At 38.3% G+C, this 27,968-nt stretch overlaps 1 protein-coding gene across 4 annotated transcripts in view; it reads right to left on the bottom strand.

The window, feature by feature from the left end:
* Positions 1–27,518, bottom strand: part of CHM (CHM Rab escort protein) — a 183,056-nt gene extending 155,538 nt beyond the window's left edge. For 3 of the 4 annotated variants that reach the window (XM_017520861.2, XM_037735673.1, XM_017520862.2), the window contains exons 1-2: positions 27,437–27,518; positions 6,632–6,698 (exon numbers count right to left, since the gene is read on the bottom strand). In XM_017520861.2, the coding sequence (XP_017376350.1) occupies positions 6,632–6,698; positions 27,437–27,485 (116 nt within the window). In that variant the 5' untranslated portion in view covers positions 27,486–27,518. Of the gene's footprint in view, positions 1–6,631; positions 6,699–27,187; positions 27,379–27,436 lie in introns of those variants that run through there. The other variant, XM_037735670.1, reaches the window with a different exon arrangement.
* Between the last annotated feature and the right edge of the window lie 450 nt (positions 27,519–27,968).

Genomic DNA, 27,968 nt, shown 5'->3' with positions numbered 1-27,968 from the left:
GGGGAGGGGAGGGGAGGAGAGGGGAGAAAGGGTGGGGAGGGAGGAGAGGGGAGAAAGGGGAGGAGAGAAGAGGGAGAGAAATTGGGGAAATTCGGCCAAAAATGGGGGCAGTAGTGGAAACAGAACGATCTTATAGGAGGTTATCAGAGTAGTCCAATGGTAATGACGGTGGAATGAACTAAGGGGAAGAGTGGAGACAGAGAAAACAGATTTGCGTTGTTTTTGGAAGTAGAGTTGACAGGATATGCTGAAGCATTAAATATGGGTTTGGAGGAAAGACAGAATGAGATTAAGATAATTATTAAAGACAAAGTCAGTACTTCCAACCTCAGCATACAAGATCCTCACAATATGATTCCGGTTTAATTCTTCTAATTTCAACTCTCATGAATTCAATTCACTTAGCTTACCTTCCGGTCCTACTAAAATTCTCACCATTCGTCTAGCATCTCATGCTCTTTCAGTATGTTTTCTCTTTCTGAAATGCTCCAGTTCCTCATTAAACCCTACATCATCTTTCAAGACTCCGCTGAAATGGCACCTCTGTGAAGCTTTCCACAAATCTTACAGGCATAATTAGTCGCTCCTTTAATCTGGCTTCCCACTATTCTTATCTACTAGTAGCAGTAGTAGTAGTAGTACCTGTTAAGCATCTCAAATCAAAAAATCTGAAATCTGAAGTGCTTCCAAAATCTGAAACTTTTTGAGTGCCAACATGATGCTCAAAAGAAATGCTCCTGGGAGCATTTCAGATTTTCAGATTAGAGACACTCAGCTAGTAAGTATACTACAAATATTACAAAATATATATATATACATGCACACACATATATATAGCAAATATTACAAAATACATATGTATTGTATTGCAAACATTACTCTATTTTTTATATATATATATATATATATATATATATATATATATTTCAGATATATGTATCTCTGAAATCCGAAACACTTCTGGTCCCAAGCATTTCAGGTAACGGCTATTCACCTGTAGCGTTAGAAGCAGTAGATGCTAATATTACTGAGGGCTTACTATGAAGCACTATTATAAATCCATTACATAGGTTAGTTGATTTAATCTCATTGAGAATCTTAGATATTAAATATTATTATGCCCTTTTTTCTTTCACTAACATTCGTACCAATATTATGTCATTTTTTTTTTTTTTTTTGAGACAGAGTCTTGCTCTGTTGACAGGCGCCAGGCTGGAGTGCAGTGGTGCGATCTCAGCTCACTGCAACCTCCGCCTCCCGGGTCCAAGCAATTCTTCTGCCTCAGCCTCCCAAGTAGCTGGGACTACAGGTGCATGCCACCACGCCCAGCTACTTTTTGCATTTTTAGCAGAGATGGGGTTTCACCATGTTGGCCAGGATGGTCTCGATCTCTTGACCTTGTGATCTGCCCACCTCGGCCTCCCAAAGTGCTGGGATTACAGGCGTTGTCATTTTTATAAAAAAAACTGAAGTACAGAAAGATTAAATAACTTGCCAAAGGTTACATACCCAGTAAGTGGAGAAACCAAGATCTGAACACAGGCATTCTGGCTTAAAAGCCCACATACAACTTCCCAATAAAGTCAAAGCATAGGAAGTTGGTGGGAATGCAAAACAGTATAGCCACTGTGCAAAACAGTATGGCACTTCCTAAAAAATTAAGAGTGGAATTACTACATGGTCCAGCAATCCCACTTTTATTTATCCAAAAAAATAGAAATCAGGATCTTGAAAAAATATTTGCACAGCCATGTTCATAGCAGCATTATTCACAATAGCCAAGAAGCGGAAGCAGCTCAAATATCTATCAATAGATGAATAAACAAAATGTGGCATATGCATACAGTGGGATATTATCTAGGTCTAGAAAGGAAGGAAATCCTGTAGTATGCAACAAAATGGATAAGCCCTGAGGACATTGTGCTAAGTGAAATAAGCGAGTCACAAAAAAAGACAAATACAGTACAGTACTGTATAAGTACACTTATATGATGAGGCATCCATAGTAGTCAAAGTCATAAACAGAAGTGGAGTGGTGGTTGCTAGTGGCTGGAGGAACAGTACAGAATAGGGAATTATTGCTGAATGGGTACAGAGTTTCAGTTTTGCAATATCAAAAGAGCTCTGGAGATCTGTTGCACAACAATGTGAACATACTTAATGCTACTGAACTCTATGCTTAAAAATGGTTATGAGTGTAAATTTTACATGTTTAAATGACAATTTTTTAAAAAATTATTTTTAGAAGAGCAAAGAAAGGCATGTCCACAGAACACAGATATATGGTATGATTTTACATGTAAAGCTGATATGACAGAGCTAAGGAAGTAGACTGAACCTGATGAAGAGTCTTAAATGCTAAAATGAATATTAAATGAGAAAATATTTAATCCTGGCCCAGAGCAGGAAAATATTCCATAATGTTCCTTTCCTTCAGACTTTCTCCTCTACGGGAAGAAGTAGGACCTCCCTGAGGAGGTGGTAAGCTAAACATGGAAAGACAAATAGAAGTTAGCCAGGCGGAGTGGTACAGACAGGCAATCCAGGCTGAGGAGATACCTTATGCAAATTCCAGACAAAAAGCGGGAAGACGAAGTAAAGGCTACAGTATATTCGGCTACTGCAAATTTCAGCACTTCTGGTATCTACACCTAAAGACTGAAGTAACAACAGATGAGGCTGGAGGTATAAGCAAGGCCACATTATAGAGGATACTGCATGACACACAGAAAATTTAGACTTTTTCCTATAAGCCAGTTATATCTAAACTGACCCAGACCTACTCATTTCAACCACAGCAGCTCTACTTTCATCTTTTTAAGGTGTTTCAGTGTCCACATTAAGTCTTTTTTCAAACTTGGAAAATCACTAACATAGGCAGCAGAGAGCCACCGAAGGATTTCATGCAGCAGAGTGATGTGACTGGCTGCGGTGTGATAAATGAACTAGAGTGCTGGAGATAATATCAGGAGGTCATGAGCTTACCCAGCTGAGAAATGACAAAGGTCTGAGCTAGGGAAATGACAGTGAGATAAAGAAAAGGTGATATGGAGAGCTATTAAAGTTAGGGGATATAGGTGAAATTTTGTTTCCAAAGTATGTATCACAGTACCTAGAATAGCTCTATAAATGTTTTCTATTGTTATCAAAATCATCTGAATAAATCTGGAGGATTAAGAAAGAAAATCAACAGAAGTTTCCAAGCGTCTTAAGCGAGTGGGTAGACGATATTATCATTCCAAAAGACTGGGAGCAGGGTGCTGTTCTTTGGGCTCTGTGCATTCTCAGGTGAGAATGGGGAGGATGAATTCAGTATTAGCCACGTTAAGGTGCCTGTGGAACATCTAAATGAAAATGTCAGATGATAGGGTATATGAAACTAGGGCTCAGAACAGATTCAGATCAGGAGAGATCAACAATATGGAGACAACCAATACCCGAAGATAATGGTGCCAGAGAAGCCCCCAAATCTAAGCTTAAGATCTGCAAGAATCAATACCTAGATGTATCCAAAGTTTCAAAAGCCACCAAGTCTGAGGATGTACAACAGAAGAAAAGTTGTTACTTTGAAATGCCATCTTTATTATACAATAATGTTTTAAGACAACCATATTATCGCACTTTTCTAATTGATTCACTGCTTGTCAAAGTAAGATCTAGGTTCTTATATTTTTAATTAAACTTTATTTTTGGAATATGACTAAGCCTGATTTGATTTATAAAATAATCTTCATTCTGGGAAGACCTCAGGTTATGGAATAAGAAAACACAAAATAGGCCAGGTACAGTAGCTCATGCCTGTAATCCCAGCATTTTGGGAGAATCCCTTCACGCCAGGAGTTCAAGACCAACCTGGGTAACATAGTGAGATCCTATCTCTACAAAAAATGTTCAAAGTTAGCTGGGTGCAATGGCATGCACCTGTAACCTGGGAGGTTAGGAGTTTGAGACAAGTCTGGACAACATAGTAAAACCCATCTCTACTAAAAATACAAAAATTAGCTGTGTATGGTGGTGCCTAGTTATCCAGGTAGCTGAGGCAGGACGATAACTTGAGCCCAGGAGTTTGAGGTTACAGTGAGTTATCATCATGCCACTGTAGTACAGTCTGGGCAACAGGGTCAGATACTGTGTCAAAAAAAGAAAAAAAAGAAACATATTGTTTGTTTGTTTGTTTGGGCAAAGTTTATTAGGTATGAACTTGATTTCACAGAGTCAGAACGGCCATTTCACTTAAAATTAACCCATTAAAAAGTATAAACATCACGGTACACATATGTTATCCAAAACTCCAAAAGGTAGTGAAACTAATAACAGAGATTGGCACTCATCTTTGGAAAGACACAACAGTGTTGATGAAACTGGTTCTCAGACAACTATGTACCACTTGCTCCCATGCTTTAGGGAGGAAAGGGTATTATAACACAGGCATTATTCATGCAGTGACTTGTGGATATTTGCTCCTTATTAACACTGTTAAAATTAGGTTCCCATATTTTACTTTGTGCGGGAGCTAGTGGCTCTTGTCCTTTTGTTTTTTGACGGGTATTTTTCAAGTTGTTGGCATCAAACCCATTTATTTCAAATTGTTTATCACAGATGGGAATTTAAACCTCTTCACAAAGCAAACCACTGGAAATTCATAGATAGTACGCAACATTGGTCTGTAACTGCTCTCTGATAATATGGCAGCATTTCTTTGGAACATCATTTTCTTGATCCCACAAGAAGTGACAGGATAAGAAAAGTCATAGTTAAATGACAACAGTTTTGTTACAGGACAGTTATCTCCCAGGTGTATGTCACCAATTCTAATTTCCAAGTTGTTATCGAAAAGGCTTATTTTCGTTCTGACTAACAACTGATCATCAGAACACATTGCAGTTATTGCTAGGTTGGGTCCAGAATTCCAGAACAATAAAGAAAAGAGGAAAGACCCACCTAAGAGCACAGAGGTCTTCATTGCTCCAGACACCAAGACACAACATAGGGGACACACACAAAGTATATATGAAACTAAAATTACACATATGCTAGGAAGGTAAAGTTAAAAAACTACTTAACGTCTCTATGCCCCACATTCCCCATTTGTCAAATTGAGATAACTCCACCTACCTTACTTGGCTGTGACGAAAATTAAGTTACAAAACGTGTACAGAAACTAATGTGGTGGATAGCATATAGCGCAAGCTCAACAAATAATAACTTTTACTATCATTCTACCTTTGAGAAACAAGAAGCAAGTATTTTATTTTTAATTTTAAGTTAAATAAGGTCATCAAAAATATATGTGAATTAATATTTTAAAGCATAATGTCTCAGTACCTGGGCTTTCAAGGTAGCAGATTTTCTTTCTTTTTTTTGTTTTTGGAGACGGAGTCCTTCTCTGTTGCCCAGGTGGGAGTGGAGCAATATTGGCCTACTGCAACCTCCACGTCAGGTCCAAGTTCAAGCAATTCTCCTCCGTCAGCAACCCTAGCAGCTGGGATTATAAGCATGAACCACCACGCCCAGCTAATTTTGGTATTTTTAGTACAGATGGGGTTTCACCATGTTATCCGTGCTGGTCTCAAACTCCTAACCCCTGATCTCAAGTTATCTGCTGGCCTCAGCCTCGAAAAGTGCTGGGATTACAGACATGAGCCACCACACCCGGCCCAAGGTAGCAGATTTTCTGACATGCAAAACCATGATATTTCAAAAAGATTGAATTGAGAGATTAATGCATGCAGTTTGCATACAATAGTGAAATAGTACAAGCGAATTACAAAGGCAGGACTTGTATAAAAACCGAATCCAATTTAGAAATTCCATCCAGTTGCTCCCAAATCTTAGCTATTATAACTGAGGAGTTAATATGCGGTCAAAATGAATTTAGAAAGGGTTAAAAGAAGATTAACTCATTCTACTTTTTGGATTTCTACATATTTACAATGGGATAATATATGGGAAGACACTGTAAGCTATGACAAATCTAATAAAGTACCGAGATATAACAGTCAAAAGCACGAAATAGAAAAGTGGGACATTAGGGGTTTGTTTTGTGGGGATGAGGAAGAGATTTAATCTATGCTTTATCTTAAACTTGAGTTTTTCATCAGCCTCCTTTTTAATCATCACATTTAAGGAAAAAAAGGAAAAAACATAATTGGAGATATTTTTCCCAGTTAAGATTTTCTAAGTTTAAATTTTAATGAAGTTTAAGAAAACAATACCCAAAATCTATTGGCTGATTTTCACAACCATCGAAAATGAAGCCTAAAATACAACAGCATATATAGGCTGTATATACCCAAACACATATGTTAAGAAATGGGGCAGGCATGAGGTTGCCAAGCCTCTTGGAGAATTCCTTGCTATTTTAAACAAAATCACTCATGAGAAAAATAAAATGATGCATTTGGTTTATTCTCAAAGGAAACATACTATTTCACAGAATAGTAAAACTTGTATGCTATACATTTCACATATTAGTGGTTAAAATTAAACAATTCCAATTCTTTTCTAACTTAAGTTTATATATGATATACACATACATGTACAAATGTACAGACATACGTGTGTTTATGTAAATTTTTATCTTGCATAGAGATATTTAGGAAGTATTAAATGCTATCGTTGATAAACTTACGAATCAACGTGCAGAACCCTCTGGCCACTTCTTGAACAGGCAGCTGCAAAGATGGATTCAGGCAAACCTATAAAAACACACATCTGTATCATTTAGAATGTAGAAATATGCACATTTTACATAAAATGTTCAATTCATGCCATTGCTGTATAGAATAGTTTCACCAAAGAGACCCATCCTTGCTTGTATTCAGAATTATCAAGTTTATATTAATTATACTATAAGATGTTTCTTAAACATAGACCACTCCAACTGAAAATTTTATTATGGGAAGATATATTTTTTAAAAAGCAGTTCTACTTAATTTGGAAAGAAGGAAAAAGAAAAAAGAATTTTTAAAATTACTTACGTTCTTTTTGTATGTAAATTACTATCAATGAGCAATTATATATATTGTCCAGTTAATAACCATGTTCACACACTAGCTCGTCTGAGTCTACCAACTGCACTGAGATATAACCATCTGCATATGCATTTTAGAGAAGAGCCTTTTAAATTCATATGCATTTTAGAAAAGAAAAAAGAAAAGAAAAAAGACACAAATATCTTAACTTTCTGTCCAATGCTTAAAAAAAAAATAAAAAAGAAGTTCTAGAGTTGAAATTTAAACCCAGGTCTAACTCAAAAGCCACAATGCCACTCAGGGGTCATACATTTTTTATCTTAAGAAATGTGTCAACTAGTTTAGAAAGGGGCCACTTACAAGATACCTTATTTTGCTTTTTGACTAATATAGCAGTATGAAAACAAAACATTACTGCTTTGGAATCAAACTTAATCATACCATAAAGCTGATCATCATAAAAGGATATATATATATATATTACTACCAGTACCAACAAAAAATTTAAAACGGCCAAAGATAATAATGCTTTTACGATTTTACAAAATCAAGTTTTCTGTTATATTTGTCAGTTAATATACCCTGGAAGTTCCAGACTCTTCCATAACTTTTAGAAATATGATCTACCATGTTGACAGAAGCCAGTACTGTTTATATTAGTTATAAAAATAAAGCATGCTTTAAAAGTTTAGTGCAATTCTATAGTGCTACTACTAACTCCATCACCACAATGAAACAGCCCGATCCTCTCACATTTTTACCTAGTGGAATAAAACAGCACCAGTCTGTTGGCAAGGGTTTAAGCTACACACTACGCATCAAGGATTTCAAGAAAAAGGAACACCATTTTCTGTACATAAAAAGCAACATGCATATAGAAACAATTGAAATAGTCAATCTCTAGCTAAAAACCATACTAAACACAAGCTCCAGCCTGCCTTCACAGAGGAACTAGTTTTCCGGTGTTGAACACTTTGTGGGTATATAATACTTGGTTCAAAAAAAAAGAAGTTCTAACAAATGTACTGAAAATAACCATTAAATATCAATCATTGAAAATGAGCCATCATAAAGTTCCAATCTTAACTTTAGATATAATTCAAGTAAACAAAATATTTTGGAGTAGAGGGAAATAGGAGAGTTTTAAATTGCTAAATGTAGTTTTTTAGTTAAAACTCTTACTCAAATCTTAAGACCACCTGAACTTTTTGCTACACTTAAAGAAATAACTTTCCTTTTCAGTGAAATGCAGTCCTTATGGTACTTTAAAAGCTGATAAGCAGCTTAGTTAAAAGGATAGTGGCAAATAAACAGGAAGCAGATTAGGATGTTAAAGATTAATGTTTTTATGTGTAATAATGACAGCATTAATAACAATGCCACCAAATATTAGTATAGGGTTTTATCCTTCACACTGTATTTTCACATACATCATCTTATTTATTCCTCATTATAATCCTGGGAGGCAGGCAGTATCATCTACGTGAGCAAATAAGTTAAGAAAGGTTAAATAACTTGCCAAGTCACTTGACTTCTCTGAGCCTTTGTTTCTTCATCTATCAATGAGACTATCATGACCTACCTCATAGGATTCGGTTCTGTTGTTAGCAAGGGTACTTGCCCTATGAACACTATCTGTTCTTATTATCCTTCAGAACGATATTTTAGAAGGCTTATTATTTCCATCTAACACTACCCCAAACATATGCCTATTTTCACCAGATGCCAACTTCAATGGTGAACAATAATAAAATTAATCGCCTCCATTTAGCCCAAAATAACTGTTACTTGGGGTAGGCAGTTATGAATATGGTTATTTCCATGGCTGTAATCAACAATGTCAGAAGTCAAGTCTCTGGTATTAAAGCAAAGCCAAGAATGGATTTCAATACTGAACATGATTTGAGTCCAAATGACATAAAGCCAAAATGACTACCATGTGTGTTTTTCCGCAATACTTTCATCCAGCCATAAGTTTGTGAAATTCATAAGCTGTTCTAACGTTAAATGGCAAGGGTCTATTATCTTCATGCTTAGAATGACTAAAATAGCAAACTAATAAAATAGTAAACAATGTCTTCTTAACCAAGATTTCATATTTCTTCCCACCCATTTAATAAACAGAATTTCCAGGATACAGGAGGCATGTAATAGATTCTCTATAAATATTTGCTGAAGAAAAGAAAAAGAGAAAGGGAAAACGGGGAAGGGGGAGAGGAAGGGAGAGAAACAAACTGTGCCAGGTAGTGAGAGGTTGCCTTATATCGATCCCTAGCCTGTTAGAGTTCAGAATCTATAGAACAAGAATTTAAAGAGATTAAAATAATAAGTTTATTTAAAACTGTCATAGAAACACAATTGAAAAAAATACTCCCTCTGTACAGGGAGTCATGGAAAGCTCCAAAGAACAGGAGAAATGAGCTGGGCCTTTCAGGGTCTCTAACAACCACGAGGAGCACAGGAGACGGAAAAAGGAAAGTGGAAGGGATCATTCCTGGCAAAGTTAAAGGAAGGGAAAACAAAAGAGTAATTTTTTTTTTTTTTTTTTTAAGTCTTCGGATTGGCCTACTTCACTTAACATAAAGTTTTCAAGTGTTATCCATGTTATAGCATGGATCGGTACTTCATTACTGTTTTTTTATATATAACCAAGTAATATTCCCTTATATGGATATACCACTCTCCATCCATTCTTCTGTCGATGGATATTTAAGGCTGTTTCACATCTTACCCGTGGTAAACGCTGCTGCAACAAACATAAAGCTAGTCACAGTAGGACAAATGCTGCATGATTCCACCTAGATGAAGTATCTAAAATAGGCAAATTTACAGAATCAGAAAATGGAATGGTGGTTCCCATGGGTTTAGGGGAGAGCGGAATAGGGAGTTGCTAATCAATTGGCACAAAGTATCAGTCATAAAAGATGAATAATTTCTAGAGAACTGCTCTACAACATTGTACCTATAGTAAACAACACTGTATTGTACACTTAAAAATTTGTTAAGAGCAGAGATCTCATGTCAAGTGTTCTTATCAACATGAAACAAAATTTTTAAAAATTTCCAAGGAGTTTAAGCCAAATTAGAGTATCTGAATTTGAACCTCTAAGGAACAGGGAGACTTGAAAGTACTTTAGCCAGATTATGGTCAAATCAGGGTTTCAAAAAAAAAATAAAAACTGTAGTCACAGCATGGAGGATAAACCTGCATAAAACTGGAGCTTTATGCTTCAGGGTTTTTAAAAATTATTTACGAAAAATCAACATACTTAAAACTTTTTGGTCATATTGCTAATTTGGTAAAATAATAAAATGACTGCTTGCTTTGTTTAAATTACTATTTCTAAGTGCATACTTAAAAGTTTTTGGTCTTATTGCTAATTTAGTAAAAGAATGACTGATTTGTTCAAATTAATATTTCTAAGCTCAATTTTATTAGCACTTAAACTCTTGATTAGTTTCAAAATAACACCTGTTCAATGCTTAAAAAAGTGAACAGCTACTCAAGTTCACACAATATATTTGTGAGGCATTTATATGAAACATGTATGTGCTTATTTTGAACTATATAGTCTCTCCCATGAGGAAAAGCCAGGCATGAGTTAGAAACAGATAACCTAGATTAGGGGCAAATAATACAGCATTCCACTGGAAACACTCTGTAAAATGTGTCAGGACAAATACACAAGTACAATGTTTTCAACTGTAAGATGGGGATAATAACACATCTCATATGGGTGCAGGGAGGAACAGGTACAAAACAGTATCAAACACTACACATAGTGGCTCTTGGCATGTTGTTGACATTCAATAAATGTTACTTCTCTTCCCTCCTCTTCCTACCCTTTCAAAAAGATTAGTTCTTTGAAAGAAAAAAAAAGCTATCACTTGCTTACTATTTGCTTAAGTTACCTTCAAAGATCTAGCAACTTAAAATCATTTTTTAAAAAGTCCAATAGCCTTTTCTTTAGGTAAACTATAGAGGTTCATCAGTCATTTAGTATCATTTAGGCATTTCACATTATTAAATATAATTATTAAATTCATTAGAAAGGCTGTACCAAAGAACTTGCTCTGCCACAGTATTATAAGCAAGCATGTAAAATTCTGATGCAAGACAACAACTTTGGCAAGTCATTTTTATTAAACACAGGTAAATACTAGGTATTAAATTAGCATCTCCTAACAGTTGTAGTAGGGTAAACAGAAGTTTCCTCCATCATGCCTTTCACAGTTGAGGTTTTGTTACAGAGGTGGCAACTAGGAAAAAAAAAAAATTAGATGCTTATGTAACGTTATATCACCATACACTAACATTTATGGTACCAGCTTTCTGCAATTTTCTAAAAACCTGTCTAGATAAAGTAGAGATGTTTCATTATCAAATGAAAGAGCTAGGCTAAAATCAGGACCCAAGAATCTCACCTAAAATATTTTACAGGGATAAAACCATTATTCATTCATTTTCCAAATCCCCCTTTAATCCAAATTCTTAATGTCAAATCTCATCATTTACAACTATAAAATTTAGGTTAGTTCCCCATGATAAATTCTTAAAATGTATTAGTATCTGGGATTGATTTTTCCTAACACTATGCTTACACAAGATAAACATAAAATAAAGTACTTACACCACTCCCAGCATATTGAACAATAAATAATAGATTCCCCTGACAGGACTTTGATGACCTGGCAAAGCCCAAGTACTTTCAGCTCAAATCATATGAAACCATAAATCACTCTTTATTTTATAGAACCTTTCAAAATGGATTCCTGCTTTCTACCTTGAAAGTCATTCCATGTGTTATTCATTATCAGTGAAGACCAGAATAGAAAGAAAATTACATAGACCTAGAAAATTCACTGTGACTGCTTTAATAAAGAGTAACTTCTTTTTAAGAAAAAACAGAATTACTGGCAAGGAAAACTTGATTGAGCAATGCAAAGGCGAAACTACATCCTTAACTCATGTTGCAGCCACTCAAAATAATGACATCACAAAATTAAGCAGAAGCTGAATTTCAACCCAGACTCCTATCTTAAATTCTATGTTAAATATTTACATCTTAAATCTACTTTTAGTGGTTACCATAAAAAGGAGAAAATTGCCAATGAAGTAGCCTAGGGAACTCTCACAATGTACAGATAAAAATATTTTTAAATTGACAATTACTCTTTCCTCCCCACAAAAAACTTAACATATTAGTAAAGGTAATTTAAAATCTCTGAACTTCCTCGTGGAAGAAAATATGCATTTATAGCTGTGTAATTTTTAGAATTTTTTGAAAAATATACTATCCATCAAAACATTAACTTGGAAATTTTATTTTAATTTTTGAAATTCACTATGGTTTGAGCTTTTAGGAATGGCTAATAAAAAGAGTTTCAGTATTCAGGAGTACTGAATTAAGAATCTGAAGGACTGGATTCCTGTTTTTAGGTGGATCCTAGATAGCTGTGACCTCAGCAAAGTCACCTAACCTCTCTGGAATTCAGATTCCTTATAGATAGATATCCTTATTAGATAAAATGAAGGGCTTGGAATGAGTGTTTATGCTAGGTCAACAACTTGACCTCTGCTCTTGAGTAAATGATAAAGAGAAAGATAAAAAGAGGATTCTGGAAAGACAGCAGCAGTTGTTCAATCTCCCCCATAACTCCCATAAAAACAGACAGTGCAATCAGGATATCCCCAGGGACAATATCCAAAGCAAGGCCAGGTGATACATTATCATCATGAACCCCAAAATAGAAGTGGGTAGTTACAAGCCACCAATAGCTCTAACACCCACATGGTATTAGAAAGTGTAATCCCTGCATTTTGGTAGGCCTAAGCGGTGGATCACCTGAGGTCAGGAGTTCAAGATCAGCCCGGCCAACATGCTGAAACCCCGTCTCTACTAAAAATACAAAAATTAGCCAGGCATGGTGGCAGGCGCCTGTAATCCCAGCTCCTCAGGAGGCTGAGACAGGAGAATCGCTTGAACCCGGGAGGCGGAGGTTGCAGGGAGCCGAGACTGCACCACTGCAATCCAGCCTGGGTGACAGAGCAAGACTCCGTCTCAAAAAATAAATAAATAAATAAGTGTGCAAAAGAAAATGAAGAGAAGATCAAAAAAAGCGTTACAGCTCTGAGAGCCAGAAAACCCCAAAAGTGCTATCAGGCACTCACTGGAAGCTTAGCAGGCTGTTCTGAGAATAGCAGCAGAAACTGGGAAGGGGTTTTGCAGGCTTCAACTTGTGACTGAAGGGATAGTCCTGCACTGAGGAGTAACTGCTAGGAACCTAATCCAAATTCAGCAGAACAGAGAAAATAGAGGTAAAGGAAAGAGACGGTCTAGACAAAACTAGGGGAGGGTAACAGAGCCAGCTGATTTCAGGCTACATGTTTGATTACATCCTGAAAACAGAAGAGAGGTCTACAGCAGCACAGTTTGAATAGTTTACTGGCATATCCTTCCTACTGAAAACGAAGTGAAAATTTGAGCAATGTGGCCGGCGCAGTGGCTCAAGCCTGTAATCCCAGCACTTTGGGAGGCCGAGGCGGGTGGATCATGAGGTCAAGAGATCGAGATCATCCTGGCCAACATGGTAAAACCTTGTCTCTACTAAAAATACAAAAATTAGTTAGGCATGGTGGCGTGCGCCTGCAGTCCCAGCTACTGGGGAGGCTGAGGCAGGAGAATTGCTTGAATCCGGAAGGCAGAGGTTGCAGTGAACCGAGATTGTGCCACTGCACTCCAACCTGGAGCCTGGCGACAGAGTGAGACTCTGTCTCAAAAAAAAAAGAGCAACACCAAAGGATCTCAGTTGAACCTCATTCAATGTACATTAGGAAAAAAGGGAATAAGGAACACAATAATATCCCAACAGACAATAAAAGAATGTCAGAAAGCCTCACAAATTAGATGAAAAACGTTGCCTAACTATGGTATTATGTGCTAAAAGAAATTAACAAAATGGTGGTAGCTCTGAGAGAACATGAATCAAAATTAGAAAAACCCAAATGTAAGGCGATTAGAGAACAGGAACATTTGGGAAGAACATGTAGTTAACAAATTAAAGAAAAAAATCATTTCAGATAGGAGAACTAAACTAGAAAGAGCACAAGACCAAAGAAACAAAATGGATAGATACCTCAGAAAAAACTGAAGATGCAAAGGAGGGCATATGATGAAAGTGTTAAGCACATGTTAAACAAAACAATAGTTATGTTTAAAAAGGACAGTCCTTACACCTTTTAGACATACGGTGGAATACGCACAGATAGAATGATATTTAGGATTTGCTTCAAAATAACTAAGGGTTGGATGGTGAAACACGAGAAACAGTGGAAGATATTGTCAACAAAAAGAATTAAACTCTGTAAAATATTTCAAGAGATTTATTCTGGGCCAGATACGAGTGACCATGGCCCGTGACACAGCTCTCACGAGGTCCTAAGAACATGTGCCCAAGGTGATTGGAGTACAGCTTGGTTTTATACATTTTAGGGAGGCATGAGGCCTCAAACACATTTAAGAAATACATTGGTTTTGTTCAGAAAGGTGGGACAACTCAAAGTGGGTGTGGGGGGCGCTTCCAGGCTATAGGTAAATTTAAACATTTTCTGGCTGACAATTGGTTGAGTTTATCTCAAGACCTGGGATTAATGGAAAGGCACGTTCAGGTTAAGATAAAGGACTGTGGGGACCAAGTTTTATTGCACAGAGGAGTCTCTCAGGTAGCAGACTTCAGAGAGAGAGCAGGTGGTAAAATGTTTCTTATAGGACCTAAAAGGGTGCCTGTCTCTTAGTTGATTATCTCCTGGATCTGGGAAGAAAGGAAGCAAAACAAAGCAGGAAGGGGATTCTCTATATAGAATGTGGATTTTTCCCACAAGAGACTTTGCAGGGCAATTTCAAAGTATGGCAAGGAAATATATTTTTGGGTTAAATATTATTTCCTTGTCTCATAATGTTATGCCAGAGTCAGAATGAAAAGTAAGTCACAATATATAGGGCCAAATAAAACTCATCTGATGAGAATTTATGGTTTGTAGGCCATGACTCCCTAGACCCCTTAGGTAGGAATTTGGGCAAGATAAAAAATCAGAGTTTAGTCCTCAATACAGACAAAACGAGACTGGCTATGAATTGATAACTGTTGAAACCAGGAGAGACTGGTATGTGGGGGGTTATTTTATTCTACTTTTTTATGTTTTAAATTTTCCATTGTAAAAACCTTAAAAATAGATGTAGTATCCTGTTTTTTCATCCAAATGGAGAAAACTACATCAACACAAAATCTCTTAAAGTTTTTTAAAATAAATGTAAATATTTGCTGAAGACCTTATCCATACCAGGAAATGTAGTCTCCACTACAATCAACTTTTACTTAATTTTCACTTTAGTTTTGTTTTGTTTTTGAGACAGAGTCTTGCTTTTCTTGCCCAGGCTGGAGTGCAATGGCACAGTCTCAGCTCACTGCAACCTCTGCCTCCTGGGTTCAAGCGATTCTCCTGCCTCAACTCCCTCAACTCCCGAGTAGCTGGGATTAGGATTACACACACCTGCCACTGAACCTAGCTAATATTTGTGTTTTTAGTAGACATGGGGTTTCACCATGTTGGCCGGGCTGGTCTCGAACTCCTGACCTCAGGTGATCTGCCTGTCCCAGCCTCCCAAAGTGCTGGAATTACAGATGTGAGCCACCATGCCTGGCCTAATGTTTCCTAAATTTTCTTAACAAAAATATCTCTATTGTAATTTAAGTGACCAAAATGATCTCTTCACAGCAAAGTATACCCCAGCCCAATGCTCTTCAAACTTAACATAACATTTAATTTATGATAAAACAGTTTCTCTGTTCAGAACATATTTTACTAATGTACCACAGAAGAAACATGACCTTTACTGCATTACTCATAAAGCTATGAGTCTAAAATAGATGATGAAAGAGAATGAGTATTCATTTCAAGAATGTCACAAAAATCATACCAAAAAAACCCTTCTTTATATAAAATCCTATCATGAAAATTAATGAGGGGGCTCTTGCACAAAAAAGGCATTACCACATCCATCCTGTCAATTAAGAAGTATGATGTATCCATTGTAAGCACTAACAGTTGTCGAAGGCTGTAGGAAACAATAGTCCATCAAAAGAAGAAAAGCTTCATAAATAGGACAATGAGTCCCATAGTTGATCTTGAAAATTTAATTTGCAAGTGAAGAACATTAAAAAAGATACAAAATGGCAAACCCCAGCACATGCACAAATATTTCGATGGGAAATTATATACCTTGGGATCGTGAAAGGAAAACAAACCTCCCCAAAATCACTAAGCCAAAGGGAAAAGTGGAGCTGGGAACTATGTAGGCAAACCTGTCTCTCATTCTATTCCTAAATAAGATCGCTACAAAGATTTTTAAACAGCTACATACCTCCCTCACAATTTCCCCACAAGGAAATTCCTTGTGAACCACCAAAGGACAGGCATTACTCAAAGTCATTCCTCTGCTCACATGAGACAAATGCGTATCTGATGGCTTCCTTGGCCCTACAGTTTCACTACAGACTAAGGCATAAGTGACTATTCCTCGTTTTCCTCGTTTGTCTCTTATCTACCTATGACCCAGAAGCCCCCTCCCTACTTCGAGTTGTCTGGCCTTTCCTTATGGAACCAACGTATTATACATCTTACATATATTGATTGATGTTTCATGTCTCCCTAAAATGTGTAAAATCAACCCGTGCCTTGACCGCCTGCGGCACGTCATCAGGACCTGAGGCTGTGCCACAGGCGTGCCCTTAACCTTGGGAAAATGAACTTTCTAAATTGATTAAGACCTCTTGGTTTACAGGATCAATAAAGAATTCCTGGGCCGGGCACGGTGGCTCAAGCCTGTAATCCCAGCACTTTGGGAGGCCGAGGCGGGTGGATTACGAGGTCAAGAGATCGAGACCATCCTGGTCAACATGGTGAAACCCCGTCTCTACTAAAAATACAAAAAATTAGCTGGGCATGGTGGCACGTGCCTGTAATCCCCGCTACTCAGGAGGCTGAGGCAGGAGAATTGCCTGAACCCAGGAGACGGAGGTTGCGGTGAGCCGAGATCGCGCCATTGCACTCCAGCCTGGGTAACAAGAGCGAGACTCCATCTCAAAAAAAAAAAAAAGAATTCCTACTGAAACAAATTATGTCTTAAAATGTAACTGTAATTTCTGATCCCATTTCTGGCCATTGCTTTAGTGGCTGATTCCCTCTTCAGTTTTAAGGGATAAACACAACCAGTTCATTCCATTTGCCTTCATCAAAAAAGGTTTGCAAGCTGATACAGATGTCATGATGCTGTCAATAATAAGCAGACATCATGGGGCTATTGTTGGAATCAGGATTTTAATGTCAGCAATGGCAACTCTCCAAAATAAAACAATTGCCAACCGCAAATGCAGGGCAAAATAATCTAATCTTGATACTATGAGGTATTTTTTCAATTGAAAGATTCTAGCAAACTCAATCTAATACCTCCACCTTAGTCAGAAAAGCTTCGGTCTTAACTGTTTCACCTACATCAAACTTAGCTAAGCCTCAGGCTCCACATTTGTAAAATGGAGATGATATCGTATCTACTGCAGGGTTGCTGTGAAAATGAGATCATGCATTTTAGGGGCTTATCACACTGTTTGGCACACAACAAATGTTAGACAGTATTTTTCATGTGTTTGATAGTGTGTTGCAAGCACTAAAACTAACTTTCTAATTATCATCGATTTTGTTTACGTAGCTTAAACCAAAGTAACACAGTTGCAGAAAATAAGGATTTGAACTCACACCTCAGCATCTTCTTAATAGGCCTGATATTCATGTGTAAAACCTTATTTCTCTATACTTTAGCTTATGTAAATTTCTCATGATTTTAAACCCACAAATAAAAGACTAGTTTAAAAATGTGCAAAGTCAGATCACAGAATATGATTCAAAACATTTCAAAGCAATATAAAATGACTAAAACTACCATTAACTAATAGCCATAATAACTCAATGAGAACACTGTCCTGGACAAATAAAAAAAAAATACTATACTTCTGAGAATACTACTCAGAAGAAACAGTAGATGTTAGTGATAGGAACAGGAGGCACGGAAATTCTAGGCAGAAAAGGGCAGGTCCCTGAGAAAACCCCACCCTCAAGCCTGAACATGGCACAAAGTGAGAACTTATATCCCTGTTTTCCTGTGGGAATCTGGCCTTTTCCAAAACCACCCATGCCCCGCCCCACACCCCATCCTGTGTCCATAAAAACCCCAGGCTCACCAGGAGTGGTGGCTCATGCCTGTAATCCCAGCACTTTGGGAGGCCAAGGTGGGTGGATCACGAGGTCAGCAGATTGAGACTATGCTGGCTAACACCGTGAAACATCGTCTCTACTACAAACACAAAAAATTAGCCAGACATGGTGGCACACGCCTATAATCCCAGCTACTCGGGAGGCTGGGGCGGGAGAATTGCTTGAACACGGGAGGCGGACATTGCACAGTGGGCAGAGCAACAATCCTTTTCAAAATAAAAATTAAAAATAAATAAATAAATAAACCTGGGCCGGGCGCTGTGGCTCACACCTGTAATCCTAGCGCTTTGGGAGGCCGAGGTGGGTGGATCACCTGAGGTCAGGAGTCCAAGACCAGCCTGGCCATCATGGTGAAACCTCATCTTAAAAAAAATAAATAAATAAATAAAACAAACCTGGTTTAGCCCACAGAGAGAGGAGAAGCAGTTGGATATTGGAGACTACGGTTGGACATCAGAGAGAAGTAGCTTGAATTCAGAGGGACACCTTGACAGAGTAAGTTCAAAGAAGAATCCAGCCAGGGACAGCTGGAATTCATTGGAAGATTACCTTCCCACCCCATCCACTTTGCAGCTCCCCTTCCCATTGAAAGCCATCTCTATTGGCAATAAAATCCCCTGCATTTACCACCTTTCAATTCATTTGTGCAACCTCATTTCTACTGGATGCTGGACAAGAACTCAGAAACCACAACTGTGGACACCAAAAGGCTGTCACACTTGCCCTTTGCACTCACTGGCAGAAGGCGGCTAATTCACGCAAAAAGGCAGAGGGCCCACTGAGCTGTTAACCCGTAAGCCTTCTGGGATGGCAGAGCTTAAAGAGCACTGTAACGCTCCCTCTGGAGCTTCAGGGGTTGTGAGCACCACCCCCCAGACACGACCGTGGGGCCAGCACAGAGTTGAATCCCCTGCCAGTGCCCAAAAGCACTCGCCCCAGCTTCTGCACCTGCTCAACTCCATGTCCCGTCTTGTGAGGGGTGAAATGCAGCAGGACCAAGTGAGTAGAGTTCACTTCTCCTGGCACCAGAGCAGCCAGCTGACTCCAGCACTCATGTACTCCAGTTCCTGCCTTGTTCACTCACGCACTCCCTCCCATGAGGAGTTGAGAGCTGTGGGCTGAGTAAACAGGGCACCCCCTTCACAACTCCCACGAAGGGGTCAGGAAAATATCCTGCTTCATCAGTACCTTTTAAAATGTGATAAAAACCAAATCAGTCAAATAATACATTATGAACTTCAGCTCTTGCTCTTGATAATATCCAGTATGAGATGAAACCCTTACATTAAGCACCATACTGGCCAAGTTGCCCCTGGTCTCTTCTCCCCTCTACTTGCAAACTGTTTTTATCAAAAACAGCCTCTGTCGGATGCAACGGCTCACACCTGTAATCCCAGCACTTTGGGAGGCTGAGGCTGGCAGATCACGAAGTCAGGAGTTTGAGACCATGCTGACCAACATGGTGAAACCCCATCTCAACTAAAAATACAAAAATCAGCTGGGCATGGTGGCGCACACCTGTAATCCCAGCTACTCAGGAGGCTGAGGCAGGAGAATCGCTTGAACCGGGAGGCGGAGGTTGCAGTGAGCCAAGATCACGCCACTGAACTCCAGCCTGGGCAACAGAGGAGAATCCATCTCAAAAAAAAAAAAACAAAAAAAACCAGCCTCAATATAACATGCTAGCTCTCATAATCATGCTCTAAAAAAGCAGTATCTGTGATAAATTATCATCTCTTTTTACACCAACCTTTAAATGAAATTATTAGAAAAGCAAAAACAAAACATCAACCTTTCAAGGTATCCCTATTTTGCTAGCCACACTAAATGCCCCCAAAATGTTTCTAATGAGCACCAATAGTGACTTTTAACCTATTTTACTTTTAAATATATTTACATATAGAACAGGCACAGACTAACCTTTAGGTTAAAGAATGCACTGAAACTGAATCGCAGATGATTTAGCATGAGTTAACAGGTCAATTATATGGAATTATAATTGTTTCTGTGCATTGGGATTTTATGTTAAACATGAGAATGTAATGGTGAGCTGCCATATTTGAATTTAATTGCTGTAGCCTATTATCCAAAACATCATGAGAACACTGGAGAAAATGAGAAAAATGACATGAGGCATGGGAAATGAAAATGATGCAGCAGAGGAAACTGTGGTAACAGATGTGGCTCTCTCTGAGGTACTGGCTCAAATTCATGATTTACAGAGAAGGGTAAGCATCTCCCAGAAACTCTTCTCCAGAGTCAGATAATTCTTTACTTTTCGAGATATTGGAAGCAAACAAAAACATACTTTTCCATCAATAAATGCCTGAAGAAGTGCAAAGCATTTTTCAGAACAGCAAAATCTGCAGGCTATCTTTCGCTCCTACAGCATCTCTTACATTGACAGGGAAGTAAGTATTTCATAGTATCCCTCAAATAAGACAAATGCTAAATCTGTTTCAAAAACTATGAGGGAAACAAATGATAAATAATGCAAGCTGGTGAACAAAAGAGAAGAAGACAAAAAAAAAAAGAAAAAAAGAAAACTGGTAAGGCACTAGGTAAGAAATCTGATAGAAACAGTGACAATAGACACATAAAGGTCTTTCCCACCAAGCAGTCAATGAGAAGACAGGAAACATAAATCAGACAACTGAATCCTTCCACCATTCTTCACGGAAATCGTGAGCCCTTCCTGGAAAGCATTCACGAAATAAACGTAGTAGTGAAAGCACCTCAGTGTGGCATTAAAAGCATACAGACAACTGCATTTTATGAGCACCTACTAAGCTTTTTTATAGGAATTATTTCATTGAATCCTCAACACAGTCTTGTGAAGTTTATCCTAGTTAGAGATAAGAAAATTGAAGCATAAAGAGATTAAGGAAAATGTCTAAGATGACAAAAGACGAATAGCTGGGATTCAAACCCAGCGTGTCTGATTCCAGAGCCACACTGTCAATCGCCCCACTATACTGCTCAAATGAGATACGTGCATGTCAAAGTTAAAAAATATATATATATGTAAGGTATGGCATTTGTAAAACTAAAGGATTTTTGAAATACCTTTTCACTCTTACTCACTACGTCATTCAGCTGATCGATATACTCTAGTCTCTAAATTTTTTGACCCTGCCCTCTCCAAGAACATGTGTGTGCATGTGTATATGTTATATATATATATATATATGTGTGTGTGTGTGTTACATATATGTTACATATATAGGTTACATATATAAAACAACATTCGTCCTTACTACATGCATTGTAATATATTCTGCCTCATTTTTATAAAGCTGGGATTCACTTCATGATCCACAAATAGGTGGCATCTTACAATTTTTAAAAATCCACTCTAGACAATAGATGTGAAGATTTTCGAAATACACAGGGAGGATCATGGACATCCTGTGATGTGTGAACCACACCCAGGCATCCTGGCAGAGGATTAAATGAGACATAAAGGAAATCATTTGTGTTGAGGCTAGCACAGATACTTGGTAAACATCAGTTTTCACAATACCTCCTGCAATATTACTATCCCCCAAGGCTTAGAGAAGTGATGCTATTCCAACGTCATCATAAGTCAATGAGCTACCAATCAAGGTTAACTACCTTAATGTTTAAATTCACCAACGTCAAGGAATGGGACTGTGCTACCTACATGAACTTTTCTGAAAAAAGCAGTCTATCATTTTAAAGAAAATGTCTTTTCTGGCCTGGCGCAGTGGCTCACGCCTGTAATCTCAGCACTTTGGGAAACCAAGGCAGGTCGATCACGAGGTCAGGAGATGGCCAAGACCATCCTGGCTAACACGGTGAAACCCTATCTCTACTAAAAATACAAAAAATAATTAGCTGGGCATGGTGGCACATACCTGTAGTCCCAGCTACTTGGAAGGCTGAGGCAGGAGAATCGCTTGAACCCCAGAGGTGGAGGTTACAGTGAGCCGAGAACGCACCACTGCATTCCAGCCTGGGTAACAGAGACCCCATCTCAAAAAAAAATAATAAAATAAAATAACAAGAAAATGTCTTTTCTAATCAGTCATTGTATTAGGCTATTCCTGTGTTGCTATAAAGGAATGCCTGAAAATGGGTAATTTATAAAGAAAAAAGGTTTAAATGGCTCAGAGTACTGCAGGCTGTATAAGCATGGTACTGGCATCTGCTCAGCTTCTGGGAGGCCTCAGGTAGCTTTTAATCATGGCAGAAGGCAAAAGGGAAGCAGGAATCTCCCTTGGTGAAAGGCAAGGCAAGCAAGAGAGTATGGGGAGATGCTACACACTTTTAAACAACCAGTCGACCAGGCACAGTGGCTCCCATCTGTAATCCTAGCACTTTGGGCTACCGAAGCAGGTAGATTGCTTGAGTTCAGAAGTGTAAAACCAGCCTGGGCAACATAGGGAGACCCTATCTCTACAAAAATTTTAAAAATTAGCCTGGCATGGTGGTGCATGTCTGTGACCTCAGCTACTTGGGAGTCTGAGGTGGTAAGATCGCTTAGGCCCAGGAGGTCAAGGCTGCAGTGGGCCATGACTGTGTCACTGCACTTCAACCATAGTGACAGAGCAAGACCCTGTCTCAAAAAAAAAAAAAAAAATTAAAAATAAGCCACAAGATCCTGCCAGAACTCATTCACAATTGCAAGAACAGCATGAAGCCATGAGGGATCCGCTCCCATGACCCAAACACCTCCCACCAGACTCCACCTCCAACAATGAGGATAACATTTCAACATGAGATTTGGGCAGGACAAATATTCAAATCACACCAGCCATTTTGATAGAAAAATTTCTGAAGTACGTTAAATACTGACTTTACTTCTTAAAAAGACTATAAAGAACAGAATTTAGCCTTTTTTCAAGGACATGGTGTCATAGATATATAAAATGATAATTTTAGAGCTGGTAGATTCCTACCTTGGAGATCACCTATTGAAATCTCTCAATTTACAGATTACAAGGAATACTCCTTGTAATCTCCCCACGTTTATTTTTGTTATCCCTTTTCTTTCTCCATAATGTTTAGCAATAAAACTTCTTTTTTGAGACAGGGTCTTGCTCTTTGCCCAGGCTGAAATGCAGTGACACAACTACAGCTTACTGCAGCCTCAAACTCCCAGGTTCACGCAATCCTCCCACCTCAGCCTTCCAAGTAGCTGGGACTACAGGCATGTGTAATCACACCCAATTAATTTTTGTATTTTTTTGTAGAGATGGGGTTTTGCTGTGTTGCCCATTTCAGGTACTTGGGAGGCTGAGATCTCAAACTCCTGAGCTCAAACAATCCACCTGCCTCGGCTTCCCAAAGTGCTGGGATTACAGGCATGAGCCACTGCACCTGGCCAATGAAACTTTTTTTTTTTTTTTTTTTGAGACAGTCTCACTCTGTTTCACTGACTAGAGTGCAGTGGCACCATCTAAGATCACTGCAACCTCCGCCTCCTAGGTTCAAGGGATGCCTGTGCCTAAGCTTCCGAAGTAACGGGGATTACAGGTCCATGCCACCATGCTGGGGGGTGGGAGGGGAAGCTTAAATCAAAAGAATCTATGTGTTTACGCTATGCAGGAGAAAAATTAAGCTAATCTGCTCTGCAGCTTATCTTAGGGGAAGAACTCCAAAAGACAATGTGAGCAGTGTGCTTTTAAAAGGAAATAAAAATGGTGGCTGAACCTCTATACGGTTTTCAAAAAGAAAGAAGGATGCAATGAAAAGCCTACATTGTCTTAAGAACAGCTTTGGGGATATGACTGTTAGGAAGCCCAAAGAGTTCCCAAGAACAGGCAATACAGTAAACTTCACAAGGGAAGAGACTAGGTTCTCAATAAATGTGGGTTGGATGACCTGAAAAATGAGTATTTCTCACTACACCAAATGTTATCAGGCCTTTTTGATGTAGGTTTGCATTTTAGGTGTTTTTCTCTTCCCTTTCCTATACAGACATAAATTGTCATTTATATGTCTAATAGCACTTCCCACCAAACACAGTCTTTGCAGAAGTTGATAACATTCCTTGTATCTTCTAAGGGAGTGGTTCTAATATGCTGAGCTTGCTAGAATTATTTTTAAAATAAGGATAAATATGTTCTAAGTGATGATCTCAGGGATTCCCCTATGTATAAAGCATGTCAACATTATCAAATAGATTTTATAATTTCCATCTTGCCCACTCTTCTGTTGAGTTCTCGGCTCTGCTGTGCTGCAGATTACACAGGTTGCCAGATAAGTCACCTCCAGTGAGATGTTATGTTACTGGGACTATTTTTAACCTGAAACCAATGGTACTTGTCTATAATCCACAAAACTGTAACTTAAATGACTTTTTAAATGGCAAAATACACTGAAAATGACAATTCTGTACCCAAGTTGAGGACCACTTTCTAGACACTTACCCCATACATCTATTTTTATCCTCTCCCTTGAGACTCCATTGTTTTCTCCTTCTTTATTCCATTTTCTTCTATTTTTTCCAGTATTCACTTTATCTTACTCTTCTGTCTTTGGGTGTTCAAGAGATATTTACTGTATTTTCTAACCAGAAGGAGACGGGCTTAACTAAGAAAATACAAAGTTTATTTTTTTCCCATAATCTCCTGAAAATATGATCTTAAGGAAGAGTTTCCATCTTGTATTACAAAATATGAGAATACAAGTTAATCAAGGTCAAAGGGATTATAGAATATTGTCTTCACGTGATTATACTTGATGAAGCAATTGTCCCTTTATGACATTTTAATTAGGACTAAATCTGCTAAAAAGTACATCTAATAGCCAATTTCTGATGCATGCATTATTGCTTCTGCTTTTGTTAATACAACTGAATCTATGAAACACCGCTTTTTCTATGATTTACTCAAGGTAGTACATTTAATAAATCAAATATTTTAAAGGCTACTTTCAGCAAACTATTTCACAAAAGAAATATTCCACCAAGCACACTAAAAAATAAATCCAATTAAGTAATGATTGGAATGGTAGGAATCATTTCTTTGGGAAATGACTCTTATTCAATTTTTACACTTTTGATGTACCTAAAAACAAAATTACACATCATAAAAATTACAAATTTAAGCAATTTAAGCAATGTGCTTGATAAAACCTGGAATGTCACCAATAAACAATATGAAAAATTTAAGTTTTAAGACTAACTTCAAACAAGTTCTTCCCAAACACTGAAAAATAACATTGCACTGGCTGAGATAAGTATAAAATAAGTCTTTTTCCAAATATAAGCTATGTCTCCTGATGCAATTTTCTGGGTCACTCACTGTAACTTCCTACCTCTACCATAACAGACTCTAACAGAATAGATATATTCCAATTCTGAACTGTACAGAAGGTGAAATATTTATGAAAAGCATTAGCAGCACTTCATAATAGGAAGAAACACTCATCAATTAAAATTTGAACCGAGACCTGAAAAAAAAAACTGTTGATTAAAAAAATTGTTAAAAACACCTCAAGTTCCAAGGTAACAAAAAAAAAAAAAAAAGCAAGAATATAAAACTCAAGTATGGTATAACAACTACTTCAAAATGGATGTTGTTCTCAGTTTTAGTATAGACTGGAAAGAAAAAATGAATAGTCCATTGGCTCTTTCCAGCTCTCATCCAACATCTGTTCATAGCAACTACAACCAGGTTATTTGCAGCCACGCAGATATTTTCAGGCTAAGAATAAACATGTCCGTGCTGTTCTGAGAACTGTTACACAGGCATTTTTTTGCTAGACAACACAAAGACCATCTAATTTACCTTCCCTATATTCAAAAACAAGGAAACTGAGGCTCAGAGAGACTAAGTACCTGGCCCTCCCAATTCAAGCAATTCACACTAGCCCTAAGCAAAGCCTAAAACCAAGTTTCTTCATTTCTACTAATATGGGTCAACTCTGAGGGTCAGAACCACTGATTGCTTTTCTGGGATGAAATGGGCCTTTGGAAATTTGCCAGCTGTGTGATCCTGAGCAAATTACCTTTCCACGTCCCCTTTTCCTCATCCACAAAATGTAGAAAGTACCTACTACTCTAACAAGGCTGTGACGATTATGTCCAGCTTCTAAAGTGCTTGGCACAGTGATTAGGAAATTTTAGGCATTCGAAAACAGGTAGCTATTATTTTTACTCCCAACCTGAAAACATGGCTGCTCCTAATCATGGCTGTTTGAGAAGACAACGAACTGAATTCACTAACACAATGGACAGGGTCCCATCCTCTAGAGCTTCTCTGGCCTACCTTTCTACAAATAGTAGAAAACCCCACCAAACAACCTATTTCATACCATCTAAAACGATCATCCATTACACTATTTAAAAAAAAATTCCAATTGATGCCATATGTTTTCTGCCACGTATATATTTAATATGTCAATTAGAAATTGCAGAGGAGTTTCTGGTTCCACCCAAAACATGAAGAACAAACGACGGGAAAACAAGAGTGAGATAAAGTCAGACACCTGAACTGGAACTCAGGACCTTGTTCTCAGCACATTTAGTTATGGGTGGTAGAAAGCAAGATGCTTTAAGCACCATAAAGCAGGAATAATGGCTACCTCAACAAAATATAATTCCCTAGGTTTCTCAACACAATAGAATCCGTTTGTTTTCCCTAGTAAATTCATACGCACGTGGGCAATAATTGAGCATCTTTCCTGTAAAACTGAGGATGAAGCTGTGTCTGAGCTGCGAAGTACCCTAGGATCATATAAATCTATGAAAAAGTCCTATGAAATGGCGAGACAAAATGATGGGGAATATCACCTTGAAATCAACAAGGAGGGAATCATAATGTCTTGCCAAAGTCGTCTCCGTTGATAAAATCCCGACCCTCCATTTCATGACACTGCACATCCACTTCCCTCTAAGGAAATTAACAGGAATCGCCGCAGCAACCAACCTCAGCAATCGACATCTACCAGATCAACCCCTACTCAAATGGCGATAAGCACCGCGGGTCCAAGCCCCTCCCTGTAGCTGCCAAGTCCCGCGCTGACTCCGGACTACCTCACTTCCTCTCCGTTCTCCCTCCCACGCTCGACCCAAGACGTTTCTCCCAAAACTCGCCACTGACAGAAAAAGTAGGAACAAGATAGTCTTCCTAAACTTTGTCCGGTAAGTACCAGATACACATACCCGTCCCTATTACGATTACATCAAACTCCGAGGGGAGAGTATCCGCCATCTTGACGGGAAACGTGTCATGTGACTATTACTTGTGGAAATGAGATCAAGTTAGGCATTCCCTCGGTAGAAGGCGGAAAAGAAAACAATGCATTCTGGGTGTTGTAGTTCTTGGGTGGAAAGTCCAAGTAGGCGACTACAGTATTATATTTAAAACGTTTACACTTAAGTTGAAAGCTCGACTCATTTTCCAGGCTGAGTGCGGTAGCTCATTTAGCCTGGAATGTTGAAATAGAAAAGAGATGTAGATTTTTATTCCGTTAGCCAGGATGAGTGTGTGAGACTTGGATACCCGTTGACGATACTGAAGCAAGAATTGTGAAGAGACACTGAGAGCGGAGTGAAATTGAAAAGTGTTTGCTCTGTGAACAAAGGAGATTTTCATTCCAGCCTAAAAACTGTCTCCCGCCATCGTATCTGTATTTCGTGTTGGCCCTCGAGGCATAGTTTTTCACACCGATACTTTCAAACTATATTCCATATC

This window comes from Cebus imitator, unplaced genomic scaffold, assembly GCF_001604975.1.
Source record: "Cebus imitator isolate Cc_AM_T3 unplaced genomic scaffold, Cebus_imitator-1.0 Scaffold894, whole genome shotgun sequence".
In the NCBI taxonomy this organism is placed as follows: Eukaryota; Metazoa; Chordata; class Mammalia; order Primates; family Cebidae; genus Cebus; species Cebus imitator.
Note: the sequence above shows the minus strand (reverse complement) of the source record. Positions and strands in the feature narration are given on the sequence as shown.